We start from the raw sequence: 24,068 nt of genomic DNA, 5'->3' as shown, positions 1-24,068 counted from the left end.
CTTTGGACCCATCATCTCCCCTCTCTGGGCCTCAGTTTAGTGAGGCAATGCTGTCTAGAGCCATAGACTTGGAGTCAGAAAGACTTTGATTCCAATCCTGCATCTGATATTTAAAAGTCAGCTAGGTGGAGCAGTAGACATGGAGTCAAGACCTAGATTCAGATCCTGCCTTGGGCACTCTCTAACTGTGTGACCCTAGGCAAGTTACTTAAACTTTGTGTGCCTCAGTTTCCTCTTCTTTAAAATGGGAATGATAGTAACACCTACCTCCTGGAGTAGTTGTGAGGGTCAAATGAGATAATTTGTAAAGCACCTCGTAAACCTTAAAGTGCTATACAAATAAATGGTAGCTGCTACTATTTTTAATAATTGACTGATTCTCAGTGCTTCTGATGACTCATCTATAAGATAGGATCAGCAGTACCTGCAGTAAGTGTTGCTGTGAGTTCACAGGGAAATATTGTATAAAAGCACTTTGGAAATTTTAAAGCACTATCTAAGCATCAATTATTATTATTATTGTTAATTTCACCTGTCAAATGAGGGTTATTGGAACAGATCTCTCAGGACCCTTCCAGCTCTAAAGGTATAATGCCTTTTTTTTCACCTATTCCCTTATGTCAGAGGCTCCCTGATGATGACAAGAATCCAGGCACCCAATGAAATGAGTGACTTTTTTGAGGCAATGGGGGTTAAGTGACTTGCCCAGGATCACCCAGCTAGTAAGTTTCTGAGGACAGATTTGAACTCAAGAAGATGACTCCAGGGCCAGCACTCTATCCACCGTGCCACCTAGGTGCCTCTGTGACCTTTCATTTCTCTGGCTTGTCCTCACCCTGATGATTTGGTTCCTTGCTAAACTTTGATCTCTCCCCTTTTAGAATAGAGCTTTCAGCATCAGAATTCCTTGTCAGAGATGTAAATAGTCCTCAGTTTCTGAGGCCCCTCCACAAAAACAGCTTTTGTTGCTCTTACCGCCCTTCTCCACAACTTCACCTCTCTTTTCTCCCTTCCTACCGTCTCCCTTATTGTCTTTTCCTCTCCTCTCCTCTCCTCTCCTCTCCTCTCCTCTCCTCTCCTCTCCTCTCCTTTCCTCTTCCTATATTAAACTTAATTGTTTAAAAGGATAACCTTCTTAATCTCTCTCATCAGCTCTCTGCTATTGTAAAATGAGGCTATGTATGGAAAATTTTAGACTTTTATAAATGAGTTGCTAATTGAAAGATTTTGGAAAGCACTGTTCTAGTGTTAAAAAATTTTACTCTAATTTTAATTGTGGATTCATGGTAGTCTCCCCTTTTTAATAAATATTGTTGACCTAATGAAGGATTGGAAGTCCTTCAGGATCTAAAGATTGATTAGAATATGTGATGTTTGTAACTGCCCAACAGGTTGTTTTGTTGTTGTGTTTTTTAAAAGACAGTTTTGCTTCTCTAGAAATTGCTGGATGACAGCACTGAGAAGAGAATTTTATAGAGCCCTGAACTTTTAGTCAAGAATATCTGAGTTTGAATCCCATTTCTGACACTTTCTGTCTGTGTGAACATGGGCAAGCCTCCAAAGCTCAGTCCTCATACATAAAATGGGGTTATTTCCATTTTACAGCAACCTACCTCACAGAACTCCATGGGGTAGATGTGGCTTCATCTTGAATGGAGACATGGCTTCAATATATGTTACAGTAGTTTGAAATTAAGGTAAAGAAAATGGAGAATTCTGCTAGGTTCTAGATTTCACTCAGAATCGCAGAACTTAAGGGTTAGAAAAGACCTCAATGGCCATCTATCTAGTCCAACCTATACACCCAAGAAATCTCCATCATAACCGACAAATGATAATCCTAGTATTACTTAAATACCTTCAAAGAGGAGGAATCCATGACCACTTGAGATGGGCCATTGCACATTTAAACAGCTCTAATTTATTAGGAAGCTTTTCCAAACACCAAACCAAATTTGCAAACCCCTTTGCAACTTTTACACATTGCTACTGGTTCAGCATTTTATTCACCTTGTGTAAAGCAACTCTGGTTAATGTCTTTATACAAGAAACAAATATTAACATTGATTAATTAAGATTCTGTTTTTAAGTTCTTTCCTGAAAGGTTTTGATTTAGTAGCTTAAGTAATGTGGTACCTTTTAGAACATTTATCATTACGTATATTATTTACTTACATTAATTACTTAACTCATTTACTTAAATAAATAAGACTGGCTCCTGTTAAGTAAGACTCATGCAAAGGAGCACGAGATTTAGAGTTGGAAGGGTCCTTAGGGATCACCTCGTCTGACCTGCCTCATTTTATAGATGATGAAACTGAAGCACAAAGTGGTGATGCAACTTCCCTAAGGTCACACACTGGTACGTAGGTAGAAGAGCCAGGGTTGAAATCTAGGTCTTCTGACTCAAACCCATTGCTCTTGTATGGTTGTTCCTAATATAGAAGCTGTTTGAAGAGAATAGATTGTTCCTGTTCCCAGGGGAATGAGCCAGGTTCGAGGTTGATTAGGACTAAAAACCTATTTTCTCAATGTTGTAAGGGAGGGCTATAATGTTCAACGTGATTGCTGCCCTCAGAGAGCTTATAATCTAGTTGGGTAAATACACATAAAGGCGGCTGACACAAGGTAGTGTATGATAACTGTCATGCAAATCAAATGGTAAAGAGTTAATTTGCTAAGGAAATTCATAGAAGGAAGTAATCGTTATATGCTGGGATGGTTGATGGTCTGGCAAGACTTCACAAAAGAGTTGGGATCTGAGGTGGGCCTTGAAGTATACATTAATTCAGATGAACAGTAAAGAGCTTAGGGTAAGACATTTCAATTGTTTCTATGCATGGGGCAATGGGAGCAGTGAAGAGATTACAAAGTGAGTTCCAGGGAAATTAAGTAGACCACTCTGGCTAAAGGAGAGGATTAATGAAGGGAAATAATGGGAAATAAAACTGAGGCTGGTTGAGGGCATTGAATACCAGGCTATTTTTTCCATTTCCCTTCAACATTCTTCTAGTTCCAGCATATGCAAAAGTTTCTTATTGACTCATAAAAGATGATCTAAAGAGTCAGCATAGTTAAGAGCTAAAAAATATGAAATATGTGATTCATATATACTTGTAATTCAATTTGTTGTTATCCCTTATGGACAAGTAGCAATAACTCAAAATAAACTGCCCAGATCTCAGTTGAAATAAACAAATGATCACTTTGAACAGAAAATTCTAAGCACAATGAATGAAACAGATAATTTAGATATAAGCTTGGACAACACATCTGATAGCATGCAACTGAATTTAAGTTGTTTTTTTAATTAAATCAGAATTTAAAGTGATTGTTTAAATTTTATAGGCGTTAAAGGATTATGGAATTGTTCTTCTTCTCAACGTGGGAGATGACATAAAGGCAAAAACTTTAATTAATCGTGGCCTGATCTACTCAGAACTAAAAATGGTTGCCAATGCATTAGAGGTAAATGGATCTTGTGAAATTTGCTTATTTGATATTGTATATCTACTTCCAAAGAGCAATGCACAATCTTCTTTTGTCACAAAACAGCAATAGTAAAGAAGATATGGGAACTCAATTATCTTAAGATGTAATATAATGTGTTAGATATTTTAATGACTATACATGACTAGAATAAAAATTAAAAATATGTTTACATACATTTAAGAAAAATGTCTACTGAATTTTCAAAAGTGGTTGGTACATACCTCTTACTTAGTTTGAAGGTATCTTTTCTCTTAGAAGTAATTCAAATATATTGGGGAGAAATGTCAAGATACAAGTTAAAGTGATCATTAGACCATGTTTAAAGTCTCAATTTCACTCTACATTTGAAATAAGAGCTTTTGTTACCTTACTCATTTGCTAAAATAACTATTTCCAAATGAAGTATATTTTAAGATAGACTGAAGGTACCCAAATATATGACCTCTTTTAGATTGTGAGCCTAATGACAAAGACATTTATTGTTTATAACAATATACTCTAGGTACTTAAGATTCCAATACATCATTGGATTTGTGGTTTTACCCCTGTGAGTGTTGTTTCAATGATAGACACCTCAACCCATCCTTATCTGCCCATCTTCTATGACTCTCATCTTTGTCCTCCCATGAATTCACCGCAGGAGATCCACTCCACGTGTTGAGAACCTACTTTGAGTACTCAGCATTTGATAGATATCAGATATCAGAGCCTGCAGACTATCCATTATTTTTTATCAGTTCATCTGCTTTATCTCTTCATAAGACTCTCATGCAACATTCTTTATACCACTTCTCCTGCATAGTTCTTCATTTGTAGTGGCTTGAAGTGTGATTTTTAAATAAAGAACAATGCTTTGTTTAATATGCCTGAAATATATATTTCAAAACTACCATTTTGCCAAGGCAGCATTTAAACTACACCACATATCCAATTCCTTGGCAAATAACAAAGCATTTTTTCTATGTCCGTTGCTCTTAGTCATTTCATCTTCATATAGAGAATGCTAGTTTAGAAAACAAACTCATTTGTATAGGGTGTCCCTAAAGTCTGGACACATAGGCAATGTGGAGGTATTGCATTGAGTTCATGTGAATCTTACAAAGTGCATCAACCTTTGCATCACAAATGATGGAAATCATATTGAAGATGTTATTTGTTAATATTCCAATTAAATAAAATGTTGAAAATTTCATTTCTTAAAAATATGAATTTTTGCCTATGTGTCCAGAATTTAGGAACACCCTGTAAAACACTACCGAGGAAGATAGTAGAAGACTGTATTTTCACTTCTTAAAAAGTGAAAAACAGTGGAAGCAAAAACAACTCTACAGAAAGCTTCAAGTGAGACCCACACACACGAGCTGCATCATCACAAAAGATTCATAGATCTTTAAATAGCAGGACAACAAAAAAAGTACAAAATGGAACAAATGTTTCTGTAATACTCCATATTCATCATCAGTAATGGGAATATGGAAAGGTAAAAATGGCACTGGAAAAGATGGAGTTCAGGAGATTGTCTGGGCCAGATAGACCATGCATATGCTGAGGAAATATTTGCTAGAAATGATTGGAAACCTGGAAGCATTTACGGGTAGTTTTACAAGATATCTCAGCAGGGAAAGAAACCAAAATAATGGAAAAACCACAAATAATTTTGACACACAAAAAAGGTAATCAAAAGATATCAGCAACTATGAATCCATATGCCATTCTCATCTTTATAAAACCTTCATAAAAATTGTCTACATGTGTATTTATATCCCTGATGAAAATACAAGCAGGAAACAAGCAGGTATTTCTGAACAGTATTCTAGATGTCCAAATCACATGACTGGGTGGCAAAGTAAGATTTCACTGTCTCAAAAATCTCCCAAAAGAGGAATTATGCACTGGAAATAGAGCAATTACACCAAAATTGACAGGATAAAATGAGGGGAAAAAATCCTGACAAAGTAAAAACTTCATAAATTAACATCAGAGAACACTGATCCATAAAGCATCATTTTATACTCCACCATCTGCCTCTGGCAGGGATGCAGGAAATATCCCAGGCTGACCATGGGCTTATGCCTGGAACCCATGCTAGGATTGCCTTCTACATGTAGAGACCATTGGCCACTTCACTCCATATCTGTGTCATCCACTAGGACCAAGAGAGCACAAGAAAAGAAACAAATGCCAGAGTCTGTCATTATCAAAACAGAGTTTCTTTGTAAACTCAATTAGATTAGAAAAATTATATCCATGTTGGAAAGCTTCTCTAAATATAAAAAGGAGAGAATAGCACATTCAGAATACAAAAATTCTGAAGGAAAGTTTGGCAGAAGAGAAACAAGTTAATGTTAAAAGAACATATGATATTTATATAAGCCAAAGCTACTGATCTTGAAGGTAGGATGCTGAAAGACAATTTAAGAATCATGTCTCCCAGAAGAGCATGACAAATTAAAAAACACTAAATACCATAATGCAGGAAATAATACAAGAAAATTTATCTGAACACAGAAAACAAAGATTACAAATAATAAAATTTCAGGATACACAGGAAGGCAAGAGATTTATTAAAAACAAAGCAAAAAAACTCAGGAAGAGGAACAGACCCTCTTTATCATGCCATGTTGCATAAAAAAGGAGATGTCTGATCACAAAAGGTTTTCAACATTACCATGAAGGATGTCTTATGCAAGGTACAAGTTGGAGTAGGATTCTCTAGTGCTAGTAAAACCCTCCAGATGTTTCTGTTTGTATATTATTCTAACCACCTCCAGAAAATTACAGGGCCTCCTCAATGAAAGGACCATGACTATTCAAAATAGATTGACCTAAAAATCCATGCATGCAAAATAAAATAGATGAAAAAAATGCATAATGTCTCAACTATGACATCCAGTTGAATGGCCAGTCCAATGAGTTGGTACATCAGTGTGTGTAGCTGGGACAGACTGCATATAGACAGTGAGTTAGTTCCAGAATTGGATAAGAGGAAGAGAGGACATTTAAGGACATTTTTTCAGTGTTTTTAGTGATCCCAAGCTGTCCTCCAGTCAAAAGACACCCCCTCCTTCTCAATACTGTAGTCCCTCTGGCAAAACTGTATGGTTGTGAAACTTAGAATACCACATTCTCTAGCACAGGGGTCCATAGGTAGATTTAAAGGGGTCCATGAACTTGGATGGGGAAAAAGTGCATATTTATTTTCACTAACCAACCTCTAACAAAAAACTACATTTAGTTCAATTACTACTCAAAAAAAAAAAAACCTTCTTAGAAGGAGTCATCAGCTTTATCAGACTGTCACAACAGAAAAAAAGGTTAAGAACCTCTACTCTAAGTTCACCTGCAGATAATGGAGAGTTCATGGTGGGCTCTAATAGGCTATAACAATTTTCCAAAGATGATCTATGCTCAAAAGTGGTATGACGGATAACACTGAAGAAATGCATGATCCGAAAAGGAGATGCACTGTCAGATGGGCAGCACAAGGACTTCGCTGGTACTCACAAAAAGTCAAAAGATTGAGAAGAAAATAATTAGCATGTTCTCTAGATCTAGTAGAATGTGGACAATAATTTGCTCAGGATGAAAAGACATGGATAGGTTGCAATAAAGGAAATTCCCAGGACTGCTAAAATATTTAAATTTATTTAATTTTTATTCTTTATTTATTCCTTATTTAAATTCAAATATGCTAAATATTTTAGTTGTTGAATTAGGAATTTTAAAATTGTGATTCTATGGGAAAGTGCACATGCATGGTACATGCAGGTAATCAAAGTAATGTTGCAAAAATAATGAAAACATGTAAAATCTTTTCAGGATTTTAGGGAAGCAATGCAGATAAATACAAATGATGCTAACCTGTTTCAAGCTGCTGGAATTTGCTATCACAGGTAATCAAAGTGATTTGTGTTGAAATAGAAAGTGAAGTTAGCCAAAATACCTAATGATATTACAGTTCTATTTGTATATAAGTTGGGAAGTATAAAAAAGGCTAGAATGGATTGCGTGGCAGAATACAAAAAAAGTTACAAAGCAATGTCTAGAAATGCCAAGAAAGAAATGTCTCTAATGCCTGTGGTTCAAGGCCATAATGAAGCAAATTCTGGATTGTGTTGCTTTATCTGTTTTAGTGACATGTGATTTCATCATCGCTGAACTTATAAATAGGGTTAGAGGTGCCAATCTGGATTAGTAGATGGTGTTTCACATCACTGCTCCTTGGTTTCATCATTCTTTGAGCCCCAGCTCTAGATAGGTGGATCAACAAATGTAACTGTTGTCTATTACACTGGAGATGTTTTAACTGATTCAAAAGAGTAGTGAATATACTTGGGCTAGTAGAGAAGAGGAAGGGAGAAGGGAAAAAGCATTTACATGGTACTTACTACATGCCAGGCACCGTGTGAAGCACTTTACAAACACCGTCTCATTTAATCCTCATAAGAACCCCGAGATGTAGTACACTGTTATTATCCCCATTTTATAGTTGAGGAAACTGAGGCAGACAGCAATTAAGTGATTTGCCCAGAGTCACACAGCTAGACCCTCAGATACCAGGGTTTGAGGCCCCATTTGAACTCAGGTCTTCCTGACTCCAGGTCCAGTTCTCTATCCACTTAGCCACCTACCTGCCTCATGCACAATTCCATTAGGTATAGTTTGAGATAGGCATGAAATTCTTTTTATCTTATTGCTTCATCCATTGATTCGGATAACAAATATTTATTTAATACCAACTACACATAAAGCATAGATGTGATCAACATTAATGTTAAAGTAGAAGGTGACTTTTTAAATCCAGACATTTTTAGGAAAGCTAGATATTTTAACCATTTTGAAATTCATTTTAATCATAAAAACTTTTTAAATGACAGGGACAGGTTTTTAAAAGTCAAGTTTAACCTATAACATTTTTGTGCTACGTATTTTTTCTTCATTTTAGGCATATCATAAATTCAATTGATTTGTGAGTTAATTAAAATAAGTATATAGGATAATATGACAAATGAATCTGAATGAAAGTTAATAGATATCCTGAGTACTCAGGTCAACCTTCTATGATATATAGTATTTCTTTTATTTTATAAGAATCATCAGCTTATCATACATTGTGATACTGTTTAGTCACAAGACAACTTTATGGTATTTTTAGTTTTGTAAAAGTAAGATTTGATCTTCTCAAGTTAATTAGTTTTGAAAGTATAGAAGAAATTCCATACTTTGAAAGAGTACTTCTCTTTCTCCACACCTGCCCTTCCCAAATTAAACAGTACATTTTAAAAAACTTTACATAGCTATAATTTAGAGCAAAAGTGTCAAACACTGTAGGCAGCAAACCCAATTAAAATGTAACTGGGAAATATTTAACAAAATGAGTAAAAGTACTGTAGAGTATAATGTTAATATGTGGTTTTCTAAGTCAATATACAGCCTGCAGGGATCATTATGTACAGCTTAGTGGCCCTGTTTCTATTTGAGTTTGACACCACTAATTTAGAGGAGGCAATCCAGAGTTGAGACCGTAATTATACGGGGGAAGTTAGGTAACTGTGACATTTATAGAATTAGAAAGAGTTTGAATAATTTAGGAAGTCAAAGTCAATTGTCTTCACCCCTAAATAAGTAATGAAAATAAACTGCAATTATCCAATACTGTAAAAATTATTCTTTATCCTGGTGGGATATGGTCATAAAATACCTTTTTAAATAAGTGGTTAAAATTGCTCTTGGTTATGTGATGAAATCTGTCTCCAAATATTAGATACATGGGCAGAGAGTTAAACAAATTTATGATTTCTTAACAATATTCTTTTTTTGTTTGTTTTAAAGTGAAAACAAATGTTTATTTTACAAAATTTAAAATTCCTAGGATATCACATTTTTGTTTTATTTAAGGAATGAACACTTTCAGGTTTATATCTCCAAATTTTAGTAAAGTCAGTATTTCCAGAGCCTTCTTATTTTTCTGTTATACATTCCAAGCGGAGGAAGAGAATGAGGAAATGGAAGGAACAAGTAAGGTATACGACCAGGTCTTTGTTCTAACAGGCCAATGGTTTCCTTAAGTGAGGTCTCTTATCCTGATTATAGATATAAGTACAGTCTACAAACATGTTGTTTCTGAAAGAAGCCTTCGAGATCATTTAATCCCTTTAACTATGAAAAAAAGGAAACAAGCATTTATCATGTGCTAGGCACTGTGCTAAGCACTTTATAAATATTTTCTCATTGGATCTTCACAACAACTCTGAGGAAGGTACTATCATTACACTCATTTTCATTGAGGATACTAAAAGCAGACAGAAGTTAAATGACTCACCCAAGGGTCACATGGCTAGTAAGTATCTGCGGTGGAATATGAACTTAGGTCTTCCTCATTCCTGGAAGCAGACCAAAGGCCTTTAAAAAACAGAAGCACAACATTTTCTATTCATTTTGGCCATATGCTAACATAATATACCATTTAGGCTGAGTTGGTTTGCATAAATCTGTGGTTTTGTAAACATTTGAGCATAAAGTATTGGGAGAAAAGCACACTTGTAAAAATCATGTCAGAATAAGTGCTTCAGAAACCACGGGGGTAGTAGATTTAGAACTGGAAGAGACCTTAGAAGATGTCTAGTTCAATCCTCTCATTTTTAATCAGATGAGAAAACTGAGGCCTAGAGAAGTTGTAGCTTGTCCAGTGTCACTGCATCACTGGTTTGCATGTTAATCCATCCAGGAATAGTTTGGGATGGAGGGATAAAGTCATCTTGATGATTAGTGAGTATCACTGGTGGGTTCTTCTGTCCCCAAGTGAAATGAGTCATCTCCATCTCCCTCTTGCCTGCAATCAGCTATATTGCTTTCTAATTATCTGTGTATAATCCTTGCCATTGTAAAGCTCAAAATTGAGCATTGTTAAATACAGCTGCAATAACGAGCAGAAAATTCTGTTTGGATTCTATATAGAGAGGAAGCTAGCATGACTGAAGTGACAATATTCTTAAAGAGGGGGGACCTGATGATTCCTCTTCTAAAAATTCATTTTCACATTTAGTAGCTGTTTTTATCTGAGATTTTTGTATAGCTCTGATCAGATTCTCTTTTACTGAAATGTGGTTACAGCCATATAATAAAATGTCTTTAAGCCAGTGTTGCTTTGCAATTGCTAGTCTAGATTCTCTATCATTAAAAATAAGATATTCTAAATTCCTAAATTTAGCATAGTGCCTGGTACATGATGGGTGCTTAATAAATGCTAATTGATTGATGGATTAAATTTCAGTTAAAAGTCCATTTTTGTCAGTTTCAAGTGTTCTAAGACAAGAAAATTTCATAAGAAGAAATATTTGATAATTGCTAGTATTAATGATTTGTACCCATATCCCTCTTCACACACACCCCAAGTTCACCTTTACTTTTTGTTACAAAGAAATAATGTTATACAAAAGAAGGAATACTGGACTGGTAACCATGAAATCTTGGTTCTAGTTCTGACTATGCCACTAACTAGCTTTGTGACAAGGCAGCTATCCCCTCTAGGCTCAATTTATTTCATGTATAAAATTAAGAGGTTGTGATAAATGCTCTCTCAATAAATACTACTGACTCTAGTAAGTAGTCAGTTTAAAAGGAGCTAACAGTTCTTCCATGCTTCAGCTTGCCATTTTTCTCTAGTATGCCAGGCAGAAAAGAAGGTTGTGGTTAGCAGTTCTTTAAGATCTGACCCATAAGCACATTTCCAAAGGGGAAGTACAACAAATATGTTTTTAAAAGAATTCTTCAAATTATGCCTTGAGATCTTTTTCTGCAATAATAATAAAGTGAAATTGTAAGATGTATTGTGGACTGCTGTTTCTCAAATAACGCCAAATTGTGTAGTGAAGCTAAGTATGATTTTAAGTTTCATGAGAGTACTGGTCATGTCTGTTCTTTCTTACTTGCCCGCAAGCAGAATTCAACAGCTATCAACTGACTAATACATGTGTTGGATGCTGCCAATCTGAAATCTCAAGGGACAAGTTATATTAATTGTGACTTGTGATTGACTTCCCATGTGACCTTTTAGCAATGTACTTGACCTTCTAATTGAGACTGGCCAAGAGTTTTCCCATCAGGGACTGCCATGCTGATCACTTAGGCGTCACTCAAAATTGTCTTTCAGGGAGACACTGGGAATGTGGTGATAGTTACAGGAATTTGTGCTTCATTGTGTCATGAGATGAAAAAATGCTATAATGTGAAGTACCAGCACCCACTGGCTCCTCTGCCCCTGACTTTCACTTAAATCCAATTCACCTACATATCATGGTATCACCTCCATGATGTCATGGTCCTTTTTGAGAATGGACAAACAACAGACAAGGTACCAATTTGAGGAGTGTGATAGAGATAATGGTAACTTCAGGTAACAGCCACACTGAAATCCATCAAACTACCTAGGAAACTAAAAGGCCTTGTCCGCTAAAAAAAAAAAAAATTGATTGGAATAGTAATTTACCTCCTAAGATTCGTACCAAATTTTGTCTGGTTTTTTTTTTAATGAAGAGTATTTTAAGAGGCCAACAAATATCAGTATCAAAATGTTATGGTTCTGGGAGTAGGGGGAGATTGAAAAATAAACTGTCCATGCTATAAATTTATTTTCAGAATGGGCGAGTTTGAAGAAGCTGTGTGTTCCTTTACTCGTGTCATTGAACTCGATCCTTTTTCTCTGGATGCATATGTTGGTCGGGGAAATTCTTACATGGAATATGGTCATGAAGTAGCCGATAAACAAGCACAAAAGGACTTTATAAAAGCCTTACACTTCAATCCAACATACTCGAAAGCCAGAATTAGCTTTGGATATAATTTACAGGTAATTACACAAAGGGATTCTTCCACATTAAACTTTTTCACTGGATATGACTGCAAATGAGGTATAGTAAATGTTTTTCCTTTGGTTGTGAAAGCCTTACTATTTCCTTAACTTCTTTGCATATAGTATAAGATGACAAATTAGAGGCTTAGTATTCTCATGGCAGCTAAGAACCAGAAGCCTAAGGACCAGTTGCCTTCAATTCAAGCCTGGTTCTCATGAACCTGAATTTTCTTTCCTCAACTTTTTCTGTTTTTTGTTGCTGGGTTTTTTGTTTGTTTGTGTTTGTTTGTTTCTTTTTTAAATTGGCCCTTCCATCCCTACAAACAAAGGATATTTATTTCATATAAAAGAAGCTTGCTAATTTTCATTTTCCAAGCCCTTGTTTAACTTGTAAGTTAAAGCAGACTAGAATTTTAGTGGTTTCATATTAACTGGAAAGGAGATCTCTAATGGAGTGTCCCGGAGGAGCTATTTAGTATTTTTGTTAAAGTCAGTGATAGGATAAAGAAAGGCTTGGCATACTTAACAAATTTGCAGATTATAAAAAGCTGGGACATATATTTAACATTTTGCATGACAAAATCAGGATCCAAAAAGAATTGGAAAGGCTAGAACTATGGGATAAGATGAAAGTTAATAGGGATTGTTACGTTGCAGTTAAAAAGAAAAAAATCAGCTGTTCCTCCCCCTCCCTATACTCCCCCCACCCATCCCACCACCCTCACCTCCCCTACTTATCGCCCACTCCCCCCACCCCACCCACCTCCTGCCCCAAGACAAGAAGAAAGAGTCAGGACTAGAGAGATTACCTGAAAAATCTTTCTGAGCTTATATAGAGTTTCATTGTTAACATTCTGATATGGCAGCCAGAAGAGGTTATTCAAACAATCAACAAGCATTTATTAAGTGCTTACTGTATGTAAAGCACTATGTTAAGTGCTGACAATTAACAATAACAAAAGTAAAATGGTGTCTGCCCTTGAGAATCTTATAGTCTAATGGAGGAAATAACATGTAAACATACAAGTATGTACAGAATACATATAAAATTAATCCGAGGTAGTTTGGGGAAGGAGGGCACTCTTGAAGCTAAATTTAGATGTATAATTTTATCAGCATTTTTCTTCTCTTACTTGGATTTTTTTCTTTCAAAGTATACATTTGAAACAGTGTATCATTGCCCCAGTAATAATATTGGAGGGCTCCCCACCTCTACCTACTGTCTGGGATTTTAAAATATCCAAAGGCATATGTGTAAATGGAAATTATACAACAAAATTGATTTTAAATGATTTAAATTTTAACACGTTTTCAGATGTGACCAGTCAGTTTAACTCACTTGCCATATTTCACCACATAACTGTCACAGATTTTATGACAAATTTTTCGCAAAAAAGCGGGGTGCGACCATTATGTGAAACTTTTTAAAAAAAATTTGTGCTGGCATTACTTGTCTTTTCGTTTCCACCAGTCTCACATCAACTTTTCACTCACTGAAAACTCCTTCCTCAACTCTGTTTCCATGCTGTTCAGCAAACTCAATCACTTTCAGCTTGAAGCCCACAGAATAGTTTTTATATTTACCCACAATCAGAAAGAAATGCTTCACACGTTAACATATGACTGGCAGATGAATTGTACAGTTCAGCTAGCGCAGGAAGATGCAAGTCTTACCATATCACATGACTTACTCATGGCAGCTTGGGTTGAATGACAATACTGTTAGTACTGCAGTGCTCTAAACAAACCACGCAGGTCAGCTTTTAGAAATATAGCCATGATGCACGAGAGAGAAATGCATATCCATATGCCACTGGTGAATATATTGCTGCTCTGTTTACCATTTAAACAGCATGACGAACAGAATTATACTATGAGACTATTACATGATGAAGGGTTATAAACCAATTTCTGGATTGAAAAAACAGGAGGTGACGATTATGTGGTGGCAATGATTATGCAGTGAAATATGTTATTCTCTGAATTGCTTAGTCTCATTTAAAAATGTAGGGTAAAATTATACCAAATATCTTTGAGATATATATATATATATATATATGTATATATATATATATATATATATATATCTTTTTGTTAAAATTTTTATTTTATTGAGGTAGAATTATAAGCATTTATACTAGAATATTTGGTTTGTTTTTGTATTAAGGACTATTTCTCAGCATACGCGTATGACATATCATTCCAGGCTCTAGGGAAATTCCAAAAAGCTTGGAATCACTTTACCATCTGTGTGCAACTTGACCCAGGAAACTACCAGGCATATGAAGGAAGAGGAATAGTGTGTCTTCAGATGGGAGATAATTTTGCTGCTATTCAAGATATAAATTCTGCTCTAAAGGTAAAATAAGAACATAAAAATGCATTAGTATAGGTTTGGTGGTACAAGGCTGGGTGACAGGAACAGTGGGGGAAGGGTTTAAGCAGCAGAACCTTCACATCTCTATTCTCACATAATCGCTGTGTGGGATGAAAGACCCTCACCAATTAAAATTTAATAAGGAGCCATCTCAGGATGGGAACAGAAATAAATTTTATTCAATTCTCAAGAATTGGGCATCCTCTGCTGGAACAGATCTAGCAAGGGAGGCGCTTTACAAGGGGCAAAGCACCCATAATTATACCCAACACAAGAGAATTCCCGCCCACCTCTGACCCTTCTCACCATTGGCTGGAAGGTGGGCTTACAATCTGAGTACAAAAGCTAGACAAAGAAACAGGAAATTGAGGCACAGAAACTCCAATTCCCATTCCCTTAGTTAATGATTACAACTGAGGTGACATCTATAAATCTAAAGAAGGAGAATAGGATAAGGGGAGGGGGAGACCCTCTCCATTCTTCTACAATACTTTTACAGTAAAGGAAAACAGGTCACAGTGACCCTATCCTTACTGAGCAAATCTTTAAATCAGAACCAGAAGAAAGAACAAAAAGTTTCAGGGTAAACTTTCCCAGAGGCTGAGCCATCAAGCTCTCACAGCCTCAGAATTTTTTTTACTTCCCTATTTCACTATTTCTTGATTTTTAAACATTTCTTAGTATAAATATAGATGTATACATACATATATATATATATATACACATATATACATATATTTATACATATCTTCCCTGTGAAGTCTTCATTTTATTTACCTCACACAATCGCCAACCTAGTTTGGGCTGTAATTTCACCTCTCATCTGGACTACTGTAATAGCTTTCTAATGATTCTCTTCATTTCCATTCTCTCGCCTCTGCAATCCACTCTCTTCAAAGCTTCCAAAATAACCTTCCTAAAACACAGACCTATGTCATTCCCCTGCTCAAGAGTATGATCTAGATCCCTACTACCTCTAAGATAAAATGTAGATGCTTCAGTTGAGTGATCAAAATCCTTGACAATCAGGCCTTTTCAGACTTAATCATTTCTCTTCATTCATGCCATATCCCATCCAAACTGGCCTGTTTGCTATTTCCTCATTCCTTTTTCTATTTGCTATTTGCATTCATTTGCTATTTCCACACTTGCTATCATCTCATTCCCTCAGCTGTCCATAAACCTGGGTGTAGGCTGGTCCTTCATAATTTTGTAACAAGACCAACAAATTTCTAACTACTATAATGTTTTCTAATGATCTCCTTTTGGTCTTTGAGAACAAAGGACAAAAACCAACCAGCCATTCTCTGTAGTTTCTAGGACCCCTTCTTATGTATAAAAGAATGTAGTTTTGCTTTTTAGGATTTTTTAACTGTGAGTGCTATCCTTTCTCCCTTTCAATTAATGTTGTTTGCTGTAGAATATATAGCCATATTAATAAACAAAGCTTTTCCCCATTAATAGACTTGCTGTGGGTTGGAAGTTTATTCACTCATCCCTATGGAATCTAGCTTAGCATTTCATATGAAAAATACAAAGAAAAAAAACATAAGGACCTTCATAAGGCCTTTGGTTCCACTTATCAATAATCCGCATACGTCACGGAAGGCAACACCATCTTCCCAGTCCCTCAGGCTCACAACCTAGGAATCATTCTTAACTCCTCACTATCTTTTACCCCCCATATCCAATTTGTTGCCAAGGTATTGATTTCATCTTTGCAGCATCTCTCCAATATGCTGCCTCCTTCTTTCCTCAGACATTGCCACTATTTTGGTGCAGGCTCTCATTACCTCATGCCTGAACGATTGTATTAGCCTGTTGATGGGTCTCCCTGCCTCAAGTCTCTCCCTACTCCAGTCCATCCTCCATTCAGCCACTAAAATGATTTTCCCAAAGCACAGGTCCAACCATGTCTCCCGCCCACCCCTACTCAATAAACTCCAGTCCCTACCACCTCCAAGATCAAATACAAAATCTTCTGGTTAGTGTTCAAAGCCCTTTATAACCCAGCCCTCTCCTACCTTTCCAGTCTTCCTACACCTTACTCTCCACCACATACTCTTTTCTCCAATCCAGACACTGGCCTCCTGGCTATTCAATGAACAAGACACTGCATCTCTTGATTCCCAGCATTTTCTCTGGTTGTCTCCTATACCTTGAATGTTCTCCCTCCTCATCTTCACCAACTTCCTTTTAGTCCCAAATCTCATCTTTTACAGGAAGCCTTTCCCAACTGCTCTTAATTTTAGTGTCTTCTCTCATTTAATTCTCATTTATCCTGTATATGGTTTGTACGTATTTGTTTGCTTCTTGTCTCCCCCACTAGGTTTTGAGCTCTTTGAGGGCCGTGACTGTTTTTTGACTCTTCTTTGTATTCTCAGAGCTTAGCACAATGTCTGACACATATCTGACATGATTAATAAGTGTTTATTGACTAGGACTCACTATCTCTTATGTGTTAATTGCCCTTTCTTACTATTTCACCCCATAAAACAAGCTGAGTATCCCTCCCTCTTTGCTCAATAATAACTCATAAATAAATTTTCCACTGGGCCCAAGCTGTCCCATGCTCCCTCATGTCGTAGAAAAGACTCACCATGTTCTTCTCATTGATCAGCCTGGAGTTATCAAAGAACATTACAATGCCATACTATTATCTGCTCTGCACCTTCCCCAACCCAACCAATCACCACACTAAGATCCCAAATTTTATGTCATGAAGCAGAGGTAACAGATAACCCACCAATTACCATCCTGTAATCCTCCAAGAAAAGAGGGCATCTCTAACAAATATCAGAGATGAGGTTTTCATATACAAAGAATCTGTCATTGGAGCTGCCCTACCATGGAGCTCCCACATCCTCATCCCAATCTAAATGTAAATTTGGAAGCCAATAGTAACCAACTACCATCTCTAGCTAACTATCAAAAGTATCTTAAATAAATCACTTTGTACATGTCAATCTTATATATGGGTTTCCTTTTCCCCTATTCCCATGTTGATGCAGGGTTACCATTTACCATATTTTATGTTTAGAGAGGCATTTGCTACCAAATGGAAAAAAATCAAATGGGCAGAACAAAACAGAACAAGTCTCCTCTTTTTCTTTTCAAATTCCTCAAACTCAAGCAGCCCTCATGCCAGTTGCTTCAGTATAAAGAAGTGTTTGAACCCACTGCTTAGCAGGTAGGGTAAGGGTGGAAACTTGATTGGAATTCTGGAATTTGGAGAGAGAAAGGAAATTGAGATAAGAGAGGGAGAGGGAAGGAAGAGAAGGAGGGAGTGAGGGAGAGAGCATTTTCTGCCTATCCAAAGAAGGACTGGAATGACCACAGTCTTTGAGCTGGGAGAAATGGAGTTGTCTGCAAAGGAGAAAGGCAGTCTGTGTAGAGACTTAAGGGTAGCAGGGTTGCCTCGCAGCAAGATTCTCCTTTATTTATCAGCTCAGGCTGACCCTTTGAGTGTGTGTGATTATCCCTTTAGAACTGAGGAAAGCTGTGGGAAAGGTTTTATTCTCTCCAACTCTCTCTTCCCCATTCTTCTGCTTTTGTTACCTTTCTCAGGATTCCTTTAAACTACTTCTTTATCTTGATTCTGCTTAGTATAAAATCCGTGATTGATCCTGAATCGTGATCATGTACTGAATGTCTGTATTTTTTTCTACGTGATAATAGGGGAAATGGATGCCAATGACTGACTGGGCTGCACAGAATTTTTAAAATAGGTCAGAGAACGAGAACCAGAATATGCTTCTGACCTGGTAGCTACAGAGCCCTATGCATGAGAGGATTTTTTAGTAATTCTTTTTATTAATAAATTGTATTTTTAAGCTCCCTGAATTGGTCCACTGAAGTCCTAAGCTAAAGAGCAAGTTATTGTTTTATCCAGGTGGGGCTGCTTGGATTGTAGGTGTGTTAAACAAATCTCCCAACCTCTGATGTGATGAGACAGAAAGAGTTTGGGGGAACCATAAGAAAAGGCATGCCCCCAAGTACACCTAGCGAGCAGAAGAAAGTGTGGTTTGGGATGAATCATTTCCTCAAATTCTTATGAAAGGAAGGAATCAGTTAGCAAACATTTATTAAGGACCTGCTACGCATGAGGCATTGTACTAAACCAGGAGATATCAAAGAAAGGCAAACTAGGATTGAGAAGAGAGTGCCAAGCAAACTCTGCTCCACAGCGACACCTTCTGGTTACCCTAACATGTAACTCTAAATTGGGGAATGCAGCTATAAAAGGATTCACATGTAGGGCACGGTAGGTACCATGGACTAAATTTCAATGAAGTTAGTTCATTGGGAATGGGAACCTTTCAAGAATGAGTTTCTAAAGATACAAAGAGAAATAACCCGCACAAACAGAAAACGGAGGAGACCCCTTGTCTAAAGACACCAATAAGGATGCACAAGGATTCCAGACCAGCTTGGGTTTTAAAAAGACATGGAAAGAAGGGATGGTAAAAGAGAATAAAACATCACAATCCTGTAAAAATAGTATCATGAGGAATATAGCATGAAATGAATTGAAGCTAATGAGGATAGCTAACAGCAACAACAAAAGAGTTTGGGTTTTTTTAAGTCCTGTGTTGGGGAAAATAGGAGGATAAAATTAGGACCATTGCTTGGAGTAGATGGAATGATGACAGAGAAGGCAAAGCTGAACATCAGCTTTTTAACTTCATTTTCTCTCTGCCAGCTAGAATGATCTTTGGAGTGGAAAGAACAGAACAAAAATTATAAATGTGGAGGTGAAACCTAAGAAAAAGGGCAAGCAAGCTAGCAAGAGAGAATTTAGCTGCTCCCGATGAGTTCAAATTACCAGAGCAACTTGAACAGCATCCAGGATTGTGCTGATAAATATTTACCATGGAAGGGGGAGGGAAGGGAAAGGGAAAGAAAAAATATACCGAGGACCGACATACTTTCTATATTGTTAATCTTTTCTCCATCACTTTAAGTCCAGGCAAACAACAAAACAAATAAAGCCCTGATTTGTGGCATTTGCTGATTCCAATTTCACAGTTGGCTCTCTAGCTAGAGCACACTGCTGAGTGTACATCCCAAGAATTCTATAATTATTGAGCCCCTGTCAGTGATGTTTGAGAAATTGTGGAGAACAGAAAAGGTACCACAGGACCAGATAATTGAAAATATAATTGGAATTGATGTCTTCAAAAAAAGGCAAATGATGTCTTTAAAATATAGAACAATGATCTTGACCTTGATTCCTGGCAAAATTCTAATAGATATATTTATTTGGCAAGGCAGTCAGGCTTAAGTGACTTGCCCAGGGTCACACAGCTAGTAGTTGTCAAGTGTCTGAGGCCAAATTTGAACTCAGATCCTCCTGACTCTAGGACTGATGCTCTATCCACTAAGTCACCTAGCTGCCTCTAATACATATTATTAAGGAAATGGTTAGTGAAGATCTTGGAAAGGAAAATATATATATCTACAGCTATATCTATATATCTACACATATGTTTCTATATCTATATACATACAAACACACATATGTACATACGTACATACATACATACATACATACATATATTCCATTAAGAATTGGTCCTCCCAGATTAACTTCTTTTATATAGAATTACTAAAATAGTTACTCCGAGAAATTTGAAATATTTAACAAAGTCTCACACCATTTATCCAAACATGATGGAGAGATATGAACTAAACTGTTCTCTACAGTATATAATTAAGTGTAGAGTCATGACTAGTCAGCAGTTCATCCAAAAAAGATCTGGAGATTTTAATGAACAGCAAGCTTTGTTTGAGTCAGTAGTATGATTTGGTGACCTGGAAGGCTAATCCACTTTGCATCTATTACCCTGCCTGGTTTCAGCTCCTGGGAACAAGATGCCCCTCCCACGATAAGCTCATCACTTCTAAACTCACCAGCATGCTGCTAACTCAAGACTTGACAGACACCACCTCCCTCAGCTTCTCATCCCCTCTGATTGGAGGGCTGGGAGGGTAGAGTAATAAACTCTTCCTGATGCCTTCATTTATAGAGGGCAGAAACTGGACTCTCAGCTCACTCCTTTCTGTATCTGCTGCCCTGCCTGGTATAAATGGAACAAGATGCCCTTGTATTGGTTACCCCCAGTGTCTTGTTCCCCTACCCCCTCAACCCACCTCCTTTTGTGTGTTGTCTCCCCCTTTAGATTGTAAGCTCATTGAAGGCAGGGACTTTTTTTTTATTAACTGTATCCCCAGTGCTTAGAGCAGTGCCTGGCACATAGTACATGTTTAATAAATGTTTATTAGATTGGATATAGTGTTAAATTCTAATAAAGGAGGTTTAGTTTTCATAAATAGGAGGTCATAGTCCTATTGTGCCCTGCCCTTGTCAGACCAAATCTGAAGATTCTGTTCCAGATGCCACTTTTTCAGAAAGACAAACTGGAGAATGTCCAGAAAGGGGGAGTCACTATGAACAACTTGAGGGTGTTTTTAGCGCAGAAAGAGAAGATTTAGGGGAAAAAAATGATAGCTGTCTTCAAGGATATGTGACTTAGCCCCAGAGAGTAGAACCAAGAGGAATGAGTGGAAATGAAGGTGAATTTAAGCTTGATGTAAGGAAAAACTTCCTAACAGAGCTCTTCAAAAGCAGAATTGATTAACTCAGATAGTCATCAATTCCCCCCTCACTAGAGTTCTTTGAATAAAGGCTAGAACACTTGTTCCAACAATTTTACTGCCTAGTTATCTTTTTTTAATCTCTCCCAGGGCTCGTTTTTACAAAGGATGAAAGGGTGAAAGGATGAAAACGTCATTCTTAAATGTGAAGTACTCCTATTGTTGTCTTTCAGATCACTACTTCTGCAGAATTTTTAACAAATCGTGGTGTGATTCATGAATTTATGGGTGAACGGCATATTGCTATGAAGGACTATCAGGCTGCACTTTCTGTAAACCCTAAGTATTCTCTGGCTTACTTTAATGCAGGAAATATCTATTTACACCACAGGCAATTCACCCAGGTAAGATGGTCATTACCTGACCACCCCCACCCCCAAAAAACAACTATTGTCTTCTCAAAGATGTATTCACTCCTTAGCCATTCCACTTTCACAATCTCATTACAACTTACTTTTTTCAACTTTATTTCCCATGACATCCTTCCAAAGCCAGAGAATTATTATAAGACAAAGATGAGCACCTATTTGATGAGGATGGGTTTTCCATTTTGTCCACAGACTGACTTCTACATTTCTGTTAATGATTTTTCTTAATTTCTTTCCTAATCATTCTGTTATCCCAGGAGACTTACCCTGTGGTAAGCCAGCCAGTGTTTCCTCTCTTAAATATTATCTTAAATATTTAAATGTAAGGGTGAGGTTGATTGATTTACCCAACCCACCCCATTTAAAATAAGTGATAAGATGTCCAATATCACTCATAAAGCTTAGAGTATGTGTACAAAGTCTTTGAAAGTCAATTAATGAAATGAAATGATGCCAGACCAGATTTCTGTAGGATTTCATCATGCTCTCTGGGTACAGTATAAAAACATCAAGTTAGCTGGAATTAGGACTTCAAGCAAGTGGCAAGCCAGGAGAAAGCATTCCAGCAAACACAGGAGGACAGTTTCCTGGGGTGGGGGTGGGGGGCAGGGAAGGCAAAGAAAGGCTTGGTCTTTAGCCTTCCTCCCACCCTCTTCTGGTGAAAGGAGGACTTTACAAGCTTTGAAAGATGGAGAGGATAAAAAAAGATAGAGACTTACTCTCTCCCCATCAATGTCCTAGTGGCACTTCCAAATCATCAGACTGCAAAGTCTTCATGGGAGCCAAAGACAGACTGGATGTAGATCCATGGCTCCACAAGGAAACTAGCAAATACAAACAAACAGAAACAAAAAACTACAGCATGCCTAATGGGAACTTATTGAGCATACCACAAATAGGCAAAAGAACTCCTACCAACAAGAAGCTGTGAATTGTCTGTTTGGCACAAGTGGTCTCTTAGCTCCAGCCCTGTTCTCCTGGACTCTGTGTATACTTACTTGTGGGAGAATAGATCACAGGCTTTTGGAAGGATGTGTTGTACACACTACTCTTACCGTACCACCTTAGTAAATACTCCTTTTCTAAAAACTAGTAATGGCTGATAGCTAAAATGACTATAGCTGAGTCATATCAATGTGCATTCAAGCTAATAGCATTAGAGAATACGTAAGGGATACCCCCTAGAAAGAAGTATACCTTTTCTCAGCTGTGCATAGCACCTTCACAAAAACTGACCATGTATTAAAGTACAAAAACCTCACAAAGGCAGAAAAGTGGAAATAGTAAATGCATCTTTTTCTGACTATAATATGTAAAAATTAGGTGGAATAAGGGGCCTTTGAAGTACACAAAAATATTAATTGGAAACTAAATAAGTGTAATATTAACTAAGGTGGGACTTTTTTTACTGTTTCTCTTTTAGAATGCTAAAGTAATCAAGTACCTTTGATTAAGTCTTGCTAGGTGCTAAGCCCCAGGCCCACACCCTTTTCCTGATTGGATGTGAAGTCTTCAGGCCCTAAAAAGGGTATATAAACCCAGAGGTTAGCATTTTGTTTGGGGCTCTCAGTCACTGGAAGAGTGTCCTGTGATTTGACCAGATGAGACTCTGGGTAGCCACTGGAGCCCCCCGGCTTGGAAACTCAGATGTTGGTGCTTCCCTGGTAACCATGTATTGAGATGTTGGATAGAAATCTAGAAGCCTGTCTACTGGTTTGTGTTATCTCACCTGTTGATATTTTCTGTTTGTAATTTCTGCTTTGAAGTTCAGGGTGCTGACTTTTCCCCCTGAACTAAGTGAATTATATATGTATGTTTGATTAAAGTGAGATTCTTAATCCCTTAAAGTTGCTTTCCTTAGAAAAGCAGATCAAAGAACCTGTGCTAGCAGCCCTTCTGTGTGCTGGTGTTGTTGGTCTTTCACCAGCTTTCAACAGCTGCTAGCTGGTGTTATAATAAGCTTATCCTAAAGAATAGGCAGGTTAAAGAATAAATAATAGAAATAGTCAATAATTTCATCACAGATGATAACAACAGTGAGACAATGTACCAGAATTTCTGGGATGCAGGCATGGAAGCCTTTGGGGAGAAATGTGTATCTCTTAATACATACATCAAAAAAAGAGAGAATGAACATATCAATGAATTGGACGTGGAAAGTCAACAATTAACCACTATAATAGAAATCCTGAAAATCAAAGGAAAAGTTTTAAAAATCAAAAGTTAAAAATCTGTTGAACAAATAAAACTAGGTGCTGAGGTTTGGAGAGTTTTTTGTTTGTTTTGGGGGGGCTTTTTGAGGGGGAAGGCATGGCAATTGGGG

The 24,068-nt window shown here is 37.0% G+C and overlaps 1 protein-coding gene across 1 annotated transcript in view; it reads left to right on the top strand.

Moving 5' to 3' along the window:
* The window catches only part of TTC6 (tetratricopeptide repeat domain 6), a 94,241-nt gene that overhangs the window by 62,224 nt on the left and 7,949 nt on the right, over nucleotides 1-24,068 (top strand). Inside the window, exons 8-12 of the mRNA XM_036749703.1 lie at nucleotides 3,349-3,468; nucleotides 7,312-7,385; nucleotides 12,130-12,340; nucleotides 14,550-14,702; nucleotides 21,551-21,721. Of these exons, the coding sequence (XP_036605598.1) occupies nucleotides 3,349-3,468; nucleotides 7,312-7,385; nucleotides 12,130-12,340; nucleotides 14,550-14,702; nucleotides 21,551-21,721 (729 nt within the window). The remainder of the gene's footprint in view (nucleotides 1-3,348; nucleotides 3,469-7,311; nucleotides 7,386-12,129; nucleotides 12,341-14,549; nucleotides 14,703-21,550; nucleotides 21,722-24,068) is intronic.

Source organism: Trichosurus vulpecula, chromosome 3 (assembly GCF_011100635.1).
Source record: "Trichosurus vulpecula isolate mTriVul1 chromosome 3, mTriVul1.pri, whole genome shotgun sequence".
In the NCBI taxonomy this organism is placed as follows: Eukaryota; Metazoa; Chordata; class Mammalia; order Diprotodontia; family Phalangeridae; genus Trichosurus; species Trichosurus vulpecula.
This window is presented reverse-complemented; position numbering and strand designations above follow the sequence as displayed.